At 46.4% G+C, this 12,496-nt stretch overlaps 1 protein-coding gene across 1 annotated transcript; it reads right to left on the reverse strand.

Annotated features, from left to right (window-relative positions):
* Positions 1-5,367: 5,367 nt before the first annotated feature.
* Positions 5,368-8,949, reverse strand: LOC130981176 (uncharacterized). Its single transcript, XM_057904794.1, has one exon. The coding sequence runs from the start codon at positions 8,947-8,949 to the stop codon at positions 5,368-5,370; it is 3,582 nt and encodes a 1,193-aa protein (XP_057760777.1).
* Positions 8,950-12,496: the final 3,547 nt, after the last annotated feature.

The following is a 12,496-nucleotide window of genomic DNA, read 5'->3' on the forward strand; positions in this document are numbered from 1 at the left end:
CAAAAAGAATTATGAGAATATGAAATAAGAAGACGAAGAAGAACAGCAGAAGATGAAGAATTCTGAATTATACAGAACTTATCAGAATAAAAATACACTCAAATATTTTCGTGTTACACCCAAATATATTCGTTTTACACCCAAATTTGCTGTAAATACAGAAATGAGTTATGTTACATGTACACTAAAATCAACCACCAAAGTTATCCACTAGTATAAAATACATACTGGAATACAAATAATACATTGAAAATAAATTAAAGCACACATATATTTATACATGTACAAGATGTCTCTGGTACGGGTTGAGAGGAGGATCGGGAATCTGCGGGTCGAGGTGGATGTCGGGTTATCCGAGTGGAGCGGAGGGGAGGTACCTGCAAAGACACTCCGACGCTCAAGTCAGAATGGATCTAACAGGTAGAAGGTGTGAGGAATGAGTGAGTGCCTGGAAGGACTTGGGTCCTCTTATTTATAGATGGTGGGTGTTCTTATCTTATCTTATCTGATCAAGATAAGACGAACGTGTGAATTCAAAAGTTGGTTAGGGCCAGTTTTTGGGCCTTTAGGAATTGGACCCGGGAAGCCAGGTAAGGCGCAGTCCCGGGTTCGGGATCCGTGGCCCGGGTCCGTAACAGTTACCCCGGCAGTGGGAGAGCGAGCGAGATCGGTCTGTCACTGGGAGACGTTTGTTTTTCGTTTGGGGGCCCAATTTTCTCGGGTGCCCGTCTGGTTCCTTCGGGAGGAGGTCGGTGTCTCGGTTTCGTGTCGTGGAAGGTTCGTCTGACCGTTTAGGCCTGATGTGACTCTTCCGTATCAGTCGCGTTTGTTGCGTTCTTCGAGGCGTTACTTTTTCGATGGGGGGCATTTATTGCGAGCCGTGTTTTTTCTCTTTTGCCCTTACGTTTGCTTTGCTTTCTAGGGGTATTTTCGTTATTTTACTTTTTCAAAAACCATTTTGGTTTTCCTTCTTCAGTTCCCTCGTTTTGCTTTTACTTCTCTGTTGCTTCTTTTTTTCCAATCAGAGCATTTTCCATTCTCCATTTCTCTTTCTGTGGTTTCGACTGTTCTTCTTCTGCGGGGTTTACTTCCTTTGGTTTATCAGGTTGGTATTTCTCTATTTCTTTTTGCTTCTGCTACTCTGTCTCTTGCTGCATTTTGTTTTGTTTTTGCTAAGTGTAGCTTTAGAGTAGTTTTGTGGTAGATAGTTCTGTTGTGTTCCGTAAGGGGGGCGAGTGCCATCGTACAATTTGGTGGTGTGCGGTGTTTGTTTTTGGTTTTCCTCCGCCGTTTTCTGCCGTGAGGTTTGGCTGACGGTGGTGCTCGTCGATATTTTAGGTATGGCTCGCCGAAGGACGGAGGGTTTGAGGGCTCCGGTGGCCCCGGCGGGGGGTGTCCCTGGTCTTTTTTCCTGGGTCACTAGTGACGTCTGGGGGACGCCGTCGCGGATGACGGAGGCGGACCTCCAACGGCTCCGCGATGAAGGGGCTGTCTGTGGGGGTGGCGATGCTGAACGCCACTATGAGCTTTCCCTTCCTGGGGTTGACGAGAGGGTTTGCTATACCAATCTCGACTCCCCAACTGTACCGGATTGGATGTGGGTGTATGAGGCAATGTTTACCCGGCTTGGTGTTCGGCTTCCCTTTTCTCCATTTGTCCAGCAGTTATTGAACCGGTGCTCCGTGGCGCCGTCCCAGCTACATCCGAATAGCTGGGCGGCGATACGGTCTTTCGAACTTGTCTGTGATTTTTTAGAGCTACCCGCCTCAGTAAATGTTTTCCTTTTCCTCTTCTTGTGTACTCTTCCGACTAAGGAGGGGAAGCACAAGAAGGGGTATGTGTCTTTCAGAGCTCAGCCCCATCGTCGTGTTTTCGGTTTGTATGAAGATTCCTTCCACGATTTTAAGAGTGGTTATTTTAAGGTTCGTCCCGTGGGGGGACATCATCCTTTTTGGTTGACGTTGGAGGGTGAACGTCGGTTCCCCACTTACTGGAACTTTAAGGCGGGCCCGTCGGTGTTTACTCGGGTTTCGAAGGAGTTCCTGTCCCCGGAGGAGCGGGATATTGCTCTCGTTCTGTGGCAATTATTTGGGGAGCGTCCTCTTAATCCTCGGGACGTGATGGGTGATCCGGTTGCTTGCCGGTCGTACGTTGGTGTGTGTCTGTTCTTTTCTTGGTTTTTATGTTTTGTTTCCCGTTTTCGTAACTTGGGTTTTTTTTTGTATTTTTTGCAGTTGAAATGGCTGGTGGCTTGACATCGTTGGCACGTTTGAAGGCGGCGATGGCCCAGGAGGAGGGGTCGTCGTCCCCGGCTACTCCCGCTTCTAACCCTGTTGCGGGGTCGCGGGCCGCTTCTCAGGAGGTAATTTCCTCGGGCGCGCGGGTCGGCGCCCAGGTTTCTCCTGGCCCTACGAACTCGCCTGAGGTTGTCGTGGTGACGGCTACTGAGGCTTCTCGGAAGAGACAGAGGCATGGGGAGCCGAGCAGCGAGACTTTTGAGGAAGAGGGCCTTGTGCCCAGTGTGATGGATCGGCGCTTTGATGCCCCGGGATTCATTGATGAACACTTGATGCCTGGTACTGAGCCGTTCTTTGATGGCTGTGATGTCTCTTTCCAGGCCAAGTCGGTGTATCGTGCCCTTCTCCGATCTGCCGTTGTTGTTCGGAAAGCCGAGCCCGTGATGGCTCAGGTTGGTTTGTTGGATAAGAAGCTCCGTCAGTCCCAGGCTGAGGTGGCTAAGCTGAAGGAGGAGCTTGAGGCTGCCAAAGCTGCGAAGGAGAGGGCGGTGAAGTCTTCTGAGGAAGCCGAGGCGGAGATTCTCCGACTTGCCGGTGTTGAGACTTCGCTTCTCTCTCAATTGGCAGAGGAGCGGCAGCGGGCTTCAGATGCGGGTTCTCAATCCGCCGTGCTTCTTGCTGAGTCGGAGGCTCTGAAGGCCGAGGTTGCTGCCTTGAAGAGGGAGAAGACGGAGCTGTTGGCTGACGCTAAAGGTGCGATTGCTGCTACCGAGGAGACGATGAAGGCACAGGCCTTGGTGCTGGCTCCGGGCGTGGACGTGTCCGTGGTGGGAGCGTTCAGGGTCGTTCGTGATGGCCAGATTGTCGACCTCGAGTAGCTTTTTTATCTCTGTAATTTTTATTTTGAACTTTCTTTGTTTCTGTATATTTTGGATGGCCAAGGGCCGTGACTTTGGGAACCGTTTAATGGTATTTTCGGCCGTTCGGGCCTTTTGTATGATCTGTATTATGGTGTTTTTCGGCCGTTCGGGCCTTTTTATATGTTTTGAGCTATCCCGTTTGTTTTTTCGTTTCCTCGGACCGTCGTTTGGTCGGGTTTTTATGGATATCCGTGTGTTGGGCCTGGGGGGTGATCAGTCCTCCAGTCGCGGCCGTGTCTTTGTTCCGTATTTGGGACGTGTAGGAAAGTGGAAATAGCTTTTAATGGAATTTTTATTGAATGGTTGGGCCTCGTTAAAACCCTCCGTTAACGGCGGGAAAGAGTACCCGAGATTTTAAAAAATATAAATAAAGGATAAAAAATAGAAAGGAAAATAAGGGGCGACCTATTTAGGTCATTTTAGGTGTAGTATCGTCGCAAGTTGGCTGCGTTCCAGGTCCTCGGGACTTCGTCGCCGTTGAGCCGTTCGAGTTTATACGCTCCTTTTCCGATTACAGCCTTGATTCTGTATGGTCCTTCCTAGTTGGGGGTGAGCTTTCCTTCTCCTGGAGTCGGGGGACCGATATCGTTTCGTCGTAGGACGAGGTCGTCGGCCGCAAATTCTCGTCGGATAACGCCGTGATTGTATCTTAGGCTGATTCTTTGTTTGAGTGCTAACTCTTTGACGTGAGCTATGCTTCTTTCTTCGTTAATGAGGTCTCGTTCTGCTTCTTCGTCGTTACCTCCGACCGTTTTTCTGGGGCTGGGGTCCCCGATTTCTACTGGGATGACTGCTTCTACGCCGTATGTTAATCGGAAAGGCGTTTCCCCCGTGGTTGTTTGGGGTGTTGTTCGGTACGACCATAGAACTGACCCTAATTCGTCTGCCCATAGTCCTTTGGCTTCGTCGAGCCGTTTCTTGAGTCCTTTAACGATTATTTTGTTTGCGGATTCCACCTGTCCGTTTGTTTGAGGGTGTTCTACTGAGCTGAAGCGATGGGATATGTGTAATCCTTCTAAGAATTCTCGGAATTTTTTGTCGGTAAACTGGGTTCCGTTGTCCGAGATGACGACCTCAGGGATTCCGAATCGGGTGATGATCTGTCGCCAAACGAATTTCCGACACTGGGTCGCCGTTATGGAGGCCAGAGGTTCGACCTCGATCCATTTGGTGTAGTAATCTATGGCGACAATGAGATATCTTAGTTGGCCGGGAGCTATAGGGAAGGGCCCGACGAGGTCGATCCCTCAAGTACCGAATGGTCGTTCTGCCGATATGGTGCTGAGCTGGTGTGGGGCGGCTTGGTGGATATTGGCGTGTCTTTGGCATTTGTCACAGCTTTTTACTAGTTGTATGGAGTCTCGAATGATTGTGGGCCAGAAGTAGCCAGCCCAGATGATTTTTTGGGCTAATGTTTTGCCTCCGACGTGGTGACCGCAACAGCCTTCATGGATTTCGCGGAGTATGTACTCCGTGTCCCCGGGTTCGACATATTTGAGTAGGGGTTGCGAGAATCCACGTTTGTATAGTTGTCCTGCTACGATGGTGTAGTTGGCGGCTTCCCTTTTTATTCGCTTTTCCTCCTTCGGATCTGGCGGTAGAGTTCCGTCGAGGAGGTATTGTAGGATAGGGTACGTCCAGGACTCCCGGTCTGAGGACGTCAGATGAGCGTTGATTGTTGTTGACACAGAAGGCGACCTAACGACCTCCTGAATTAACGATTTGTTACCGTGTCCCGGTTTGGTACTGGCTAGCTTGGAGAGTAGGTCTGCCCTGGTGTTTCGTTCCCTGGGGACGTGCCGTACGGTAATGCTTTCGAACCCTTCTTTTAGTTTGTTTACCTTGGTGAGGTATTGTTGGAGCAGGGGATCTCATGCCTGGTAGCTTCCATTGATTTGGGAACTAACTATCTGGGAATCGGTATTTACCTCTAGGGCTTTTGCACCGACTTCTCGTGCTAGGGTCAGACCTGCTAGGAGGGCTTCGTATTCTGCTTGGTTATTTGATACTGGAAATTCGTATCGTACGGATTGTTCGATTGTGATCCCGTTTTGATTTTCGAGTATGATTCCAGCGCCTCCGTGAGTGGAGTTTGACGAGCCGTCAACGTGTAATTTCCATGGTTCGGGGGTGAGTTTTCCCGGAGTCATTTCGGCGATGAAATCAGTCAAGGCTTGTGCTTTGATAGCGTTTCGGGTTTCGAATTTGATCTAGAATTGGGATAACTCGATGGACCACGCTAGCATTCTTCCTGCTAGGTCGGGTTTCTGTAATACTTGCTTGACCGCTTGGTCGGTTCGGACCGACACGGGGTGAGCTTGGAAATATTGTCGCAGGCGCCGGGAGGCTGTAAAGAGTGCGAAAGCTAGCTTTTCTAGGCGTGAATAGCGTGTTTTCGCGTCCTGTAAGACTTTGCTTATGAAGTATACGGGTTTTTGCTCCTTTTTCTCGTCTTCACGGATGAGAGCTGCTGCAAGTGCCTCTTCCGTTATGGAGAGGTATAGGTAGAGTGTTTCCCCTGTTTGAGGTTTGGCGAGGATTGGTGGTTCTGATAGGACCCTCTTGAAGTGTTGAAATGCTTCTTCGCACTCTGTCTCCCATTTAAAAGGGGTCCCTTTTTTCATTAGTTTGAAGAAAGGGATCGTTTTTTGGGCCGATGCACCGAGAAAACGTGATAACGCGGTCAGTCGGCCGGTGAGTTTTTGGATGTCTTTAAGATTTTTGGGGCTTGTCATCTCGAGGACGGCACGACATTTCTCCGGGTTTGCTTCGACTCCGCGTTGTGTAATCATGAAGCCAAGGAACTTTCCTGCCTCCATTCCGAAGGCGCACTTTACCGGGTTGAGCCACATTTGGTGCTCTCGTAGGGTGTTCATTATGACCTTGAGGTCGTTGATTAGTTGTTCGCTGGATTCAGTCTTGGCGAGCATATCGTCTATGTAGACTTCTAACTTGTTTCCGGTCAGGTCCCGAAAGATCTTGTTAACAAGTCTTTGATAGGTGGCTCCAGCATTTTTCAAGCCGAAGGGCATCACTGCGTAACAGTATGTTCCGTCTGGGGTGATGAACGCAGTTTTTTCTTTGTCCGGTCGGTGCATCGGGATCTGGTTGTAGCCGGAATATGCGTCCATGAAGCTGAGGTATCGGTGGCCGGATGCTGCGTCTACTAATCCGTTGATGTTTGGTAGGGGGAAGGCGTCCTTTGGGCAAGCATTGTTGAGGTCCGTGTAGTCGACGCACATTCGCCATTTCCCGTTAGATTTCCTTACTAGTACGACGTTGGCTAGCCAGGTCGTGTAAGGGAGTTCCCGGATGAAGTTGGCTTCGAGTAGGGCTTTGACTTGATTTTTGACTTCGGCGGCACGGTCTGGTGACATTTTCCGTCTCCTTTGTGCCACTGGCTTAGCTTGGGGGTCCACGGCTAGATGGTGGGACATTAGGTCGGGGTTTATTCCCGGCATATCGGCTGGTGTAAATGCGAACAGGTCTCTGTTCTGTTTCAGGAGTTGGGAGAGCTCTTCTTTGAGATTGTACGGGAGGTTTCGATTAATGAAGGTGTATTCCTCTTTGGTTGGCCCTATTTGTAGCTTTTCCATGTCTCCTTCTGGTTCTGGCCTAGGTTGGCCATCTTGTCGCGCATCTAGGTCGGCTAGGAATATTTCGGCCGCATCTCGAGATTTTTTCCTTAGGGCTAGGCTGGTGTTGTCGCATTTGGCTGCGACCTCTCGGTCTCCGTGAATGGTACCGACGGAGCCGTCGTCGGTTCTGAACTTCATGAGGAGGTATTTGGTGAAGATGACTGCAGAGAAGTCATTGATTGTTTTTCTTCCAAGAATCACGTCATAGGCTGTGGAGTCTTTTAGGACTACGAATTCAGATAGGATTGTCTTCTTCTGATTGCTTGTTCCTATGGTGATGGGGAGGGTAATTGAGCCATCTGGTTTGAGAAAGTTGTCCCCGAGTCCCGTGACGCCGTGGCGGTGTGTTTGGAGGTTGTTGTTGCGGAGCCCGAGCTTGTCGAAGGCTCCTCGGAAAAGGATGTTGGAGTCTGCGCCGGTGTCTACCAGTATCCTTCGTACTAGTCCTGTTCCGATTCTGGCTGAGATGACGAAGGGGGCATCTTCGGCCGAGGTGCCGTGTTGGCAATCCTCTGGTAAGAATGTTATCGTATTGTCGGTCGTGGCGATTGAAGCTTGGTTTCTGACGGCCATTACCTTGAGATCTTTTTTCATTGTTAGTTTTGACTTGCTTGACACGTCCTTGCCTATGATGACGTTCACTATGATGGTCGGGTCTTCCTCCGGGCTCTCCCTGGGGGGTAGCTTTTGAGTTCTCGGGTTACGCCCTTCTCTTTCCGGTGACTTGTCTCTTTCCGCGCGTCTTGGTTCTCTGATGATTTTGGCAAATTCCGGGAGTTTGCCGTCTCGTATGGCCTGTTCAAGAGTGTCTTTAAGGTCGAAACAATCTTGTGTTTTGTGGCCGTAACCTCGGTGGTAGTCACAGTAGAGGGTTTTGTTGCCTCCCGTCCTTTCTTTGAGTTGTCGGGCTCTTGGGATGATGCCTTGATCTGCTATTTGATGGTATATCTCCGTAATTGGTGCTGTTAGGGGCGTGTAATTAGAGAATTTGCCTATTCTCGGTGGTCGGTTGGCCGGCCTGGGGTGGTCCCGTTGATTCTCTTTGGGTGTTGGGTTATGACGGGGAGCCGAATTGCCGTGTTGGGTGGTGGCGTGCTGCCGCTTGTTGGCAACGACGACCTGGCTGACCTCTTCGTCATTGATGTAGTCTTTGGCGACGTTCTGGATTTCGTGCATGGTCCATACCGATTTAGTAGTGAGGTGCTTGCGGAAATCTTCATTCATGAGCCCGTTAGTCAGGCAAAGGCTCGCAACGGAATCCGTGAGTCCGTCGACCGTTAGGCATTCATCGTTGAAGCGGTCGAGGTATTTCCTTGTGGATTCTTCTTGCTTTTGTGTAACCCCTAACAGGCTGATGAGGTGTTTGGCTTTGGTGATTCTAGTCGTGAACTGGGCCATGAATTTTCGTGCTATGTCGTGGAAGCTGGCTATGGATCCGTTCGGGAGGGCGTTGAACCATTTGATCGCCGGTCCGGCAAGGGTTACCGGGAAGGCTCTGCACCGGACTGCGTCAGCCGCTCCTTCTAAGTTCATTCTGGCCTCGAAGGCCGTTAGGTGCTCCTGAGGGTCCTTGGTTCCATCATACTTCATGTCGGTGGGTTTGTCGAAACCTTTGGGGAGTTTCGCTCTTAAGATTTTTTCTGTGAAGGGTGTAGCCCCCATTATGGTGTGGTCGTTTCTCGTGCGTTTGGTGTTTCGGTATCTCCGATCCTCGTCCGAATCGTTTTGACGACTTAGATCATGGGAAGCGCTGCGGTGGTGTTTCTTGTTGTATCGCCGTTCGGGCGATTTCTCGTATCGGTGGTTGCGTGAGTCGCTGCGACCATCTCTCCTATCGTGTTGTCGGGTTGGCGACCTGCCGCGGTGGGATCTTGACCTGGAAGTCGCCTGGCTCCCGTGTTCGTTGTTGTGTTTTTCTCTGTTGGCCAGTTTGCCTTCGAGTTCCTGGACCTGGAGGCAGAGATCCTGGATGATCTGTGCCGCTTTGTCCCTGGCTTTCTCAGGATGTCGCGGGTCTGTGATGACGTGTTCGTTCGTGTGGTGGACAGTACTTGCTATTCTTGCTTGGTTTGTGACTTCCTGGTGTTCTGAGGCCGGACGGCGCGGTTGGGAGTCATCCTGGCTTGAAGAGTTTTCCTCCAGGACGCCCTCCATCCGGTTCGACTATCGCAAATTCCCCACAGACGGCGCCAATGTACAAGATGTCTCTGGTACGGGTTGAGAGGAGGATCGGGAATCTGCGGGTCGAGATGGATGTCGGGTTATCCGAGTGGAGCGGAGGGGAGGTACCTGCAAAGACACTCCGACGCTCAAGTCAGAATGGATCTAACAGGTAGAAGGTGTGAGGAATGAGTGAGTGCCTGGAAGGACTTGGGTCCTCTTATTTATAGATGGTGGGTGTTCTTATCTTATCTTATCTGATCAAGATAAGACGGACGTGTGAATTCAAAAGTTGGTTAGGGCCAGTTTTTGGGCCTTTAGGAATTGGACCCGGGAAGCCGGGTAAGGCGCAGTCCCGGGTTCGGGATCCGTGGCCCGGGTCCGTAACAATACACAAATACATTGGTGGTTGATTTTAGTAGCTGATTTTAGTGACAAATAGCATTTTTGTACAGAAAAATATTTTCTCTAATGCTGCATTTTTTTCTTCTTCTTTTTCTTATTTCTTTCTTTCTTTTAGTTAAATGAATGTAAGTTCATTCTCTTCCAAGTAATTTTGCAGCATTATGTGTTCCTTCTTCTTCTTTGTTTGATTTTTTTGTTTTTATTCTTATTAAGAGAGTAAAACAAGAAAAACTTGAAAAGGTAAAACAAAAAGAAAAAATGAATAAGAAAAAAAAAGAAGAAGATGGTGATAATGATGAAAAAAAACCAGCAGAAGATGAGGAGGAGGAAGAAGAAGAGTTCTGAATTATGCAGAATTTATCAGAATAAAAATACACCCAAAATTTCTTAAAATACACCCAAATATCTTCATGTTACACCCAAATATCTTCGTTTTACACCCAAATTTGCAGCAAATATAGAAATGAATTATGCTACTTGTACACTAAAAGCAGCCACCAAAGTCAGCCATCAGTATAAAATACATACTGGAATACAAATATACATTGAAAATAAATTAAACCACACATATATTTATACACAAATACATTTGTGGCTGATTTTAGTAGTTGATTTTAGTGTACAAATAGCATTTTTGTACAGAAAAATATTTCCTCTAATGCTGATTTTTTTCTTCTTCTTTTTCTTATTTCTTTCTTTTTTTTAGTTAAATGAATGTAAGCTCATCATTTTCCAAGGAGCATTATGTGTTTCTTCTTCTTCTTTGTTTGATTTTTTATTTTTATTCTTATTAAGAGAGTAAAACAAGAAGAAACTTGAGAAGGTAAAAAAAAGAAAAAGATGAATAAGAAAAGAAGAAGAAAAAGATGGTGATGATGATGAAAAAAAAAAGAAGCAGCAGAAGATGAGGAGGAGGAAGATAAAGAGTTCTAAATTATGTAGAACTTATCAGAATAAAACTACACCCAAAATTCCTCAAAATACACCTAAATATCTTCGTGTTACACCCAAATATTTTCGTTTTAGACCCAAATTTGCTGCAAATACAGAAATGAGTTATGCTACGTATACACTAAAATTAGCCACCAAAGTCAGCCACCAGTATAAAATAAATACTGGAATACAAATATATATATTGAAAATAAATTAAACTACACATGTATTTATACACAAATACATTGGTGGCTGATTTTAGTAGCTGATTTTAGTGTACAAATAGTATTTTTGTACAAAAAAATATTTTCTCTAATGCTACATTTTTTTCTTCTGAATTGAACCACACCTCAGCCACTTGATTGGATTCAAAACAATAAAAGGATGAGAAGACTTGTAAAGACTTGTATATGAGAAAAACGCTTGTATGTGGAGAACAAACTACTCATCAATACTATAGAGGGGCTGCAAAATACACCCAAAACACACTATATTAAAACAAGCATAAACTATAGAATGCAAATAGAACTATAAAACCATTATAAAAAATAACAAAAATTAGATTCATGAATCATCATTAAACAAAAACTAAAACAATTCAACTAAAAGAATAATACAATTCACCCTCAGTGAGATGAAAAATCAATAACTGTAAATACACCTAAACTTTCCTAAAATATACCCAAATATTCCTGATTTACACCCGAACGTCTGATATAAAATGAAGAAAATTCATCAGAACTAGTGTAACACCCCAATTAGCCTAAGCCTTACCTCGCATCGTAAAGAAAAGGTTAATCAAAGGTTACGACAGTTCTAAGCTGTTACATATATTATATAGAAAGAATTAATAATATCTAGAAGGCCGATGAAGAATATAGCTCCAAAAACGGGATTTGAAAAGCGCAAAACGTACTAGCGAATATTCTAGCTTAAAACACAAGAAGCAGGTAACAAATAACAAAACATCGTAGTATATAGTGTAATATCATAAGACACTAGCCACGACTCGTGGAGTTTAAGCTGGCTAGCCATATACAGACCGTGTATGAAACCAGACAGTAAAAACAGCTTATACAAGTTTTGTTCTCTTAATACAAGCCTCTAGGCCAAAGTAAGATACAAAAGTGAGAGACATATATATATAATAAATCAAAAGACTCCAAAAGATAGCTCAAACCCTCCGCTCCTGTCACCAATCAGACAACTCACTGAGGTGGGTTGCGACCTGCATCTGAAAAATACAACAGAATATGGTATGAGAACCGGAGGTTCTCAGTATGGTAACAGTGCCCAGTGATGTAGGATATAAGACCCTGGGACGCCAAAGGCAATCTTAGACTCCGTATCCATCACAAGAATTCAAGCTTAAAGCATACTAAACCAAAACAGCATAATATGTAATTCCTCAATACAACTTAAGCCGTAGAACCATAAAAGGGTAATCTATCTTAGGGAATTTCTACTCTAATCAACCACCGCTGTCCCACAACCTTCACCAACCAATCCGCCATGTGATCCCATCGCCACCGCCTTCCAAACTTCCTCAACTCCAGTAAAGCACAAGTATATACAATACAAGTAAAGCACAAGTAGAGGCATATACAACAATTAATACAAGTAGCAATTAGACATGTCCAACAGATAGGGAAAGCAATATCAAGTCGGCAAAGCATACAAGCAGGTAGAAAATGCATATGATGAATGTCTGTCCTACTGGCTATCATATCACATTGTCTGTTCAACTGCCAACCCGACACATCTCCATGGAAATGTTGCCCTTCAGAATCATGGTGTGGGAACCCCCGAGATATAGTGCTCGGATCACTATCCAGGGTTTTGCGCCTGTACGCTCTGATAATCTGAAGGGATGTGAGCGGGATCTCTTGCCTCCGTCCTCACATCTAAGCGCAAGAGGGATTAACCACCGTCCTTACGCCGCCGCCGCTACCTCGACAGGCGGGATTAACCACCGTCCCTGCCGGGCGCATAGCGTCTCATATCCTCAGTATAAAACAGTAGTACAACGATTTTCGAAAACATTTCTTTTAGGACAAAATGAACACATCACTTCATTCAGAGTCCTCGACTCTTTTCAACCACTGTTCCTTTACATTTCAATTCCTTGATCTCGCATCTCATTCATCAACCATTCATCACACATCATCGAACCTTCCCCAGTACAACAGAAACTTAGCACTCC

This window comes from Arachis stenosperma, chromosome 5 (genome assembly GCF_014773155.1).
Source record: "Arachis stenosperma cultivar V10309 chromosome 5, arast.V10309.gnm1.PFL2, whole genome shotgun sequence".
Taxonomy (NCBI): domain Eukaryota; kingdom Viridiplantae; phylum Streptophyta; class Magnoliopsida; order Fabales; family Fabaceae; genus Arachis; species Arachis stenosperma.

Coding starts and splice junctions, on each gene's coding strand:
- LOC130981176 (XM_057904794.1), bottom strand. CDS start 8,949: ATGGAGGGCGTCCTGGAGGAAAACTCTTCAAGCCAGGATGACTCCCAA.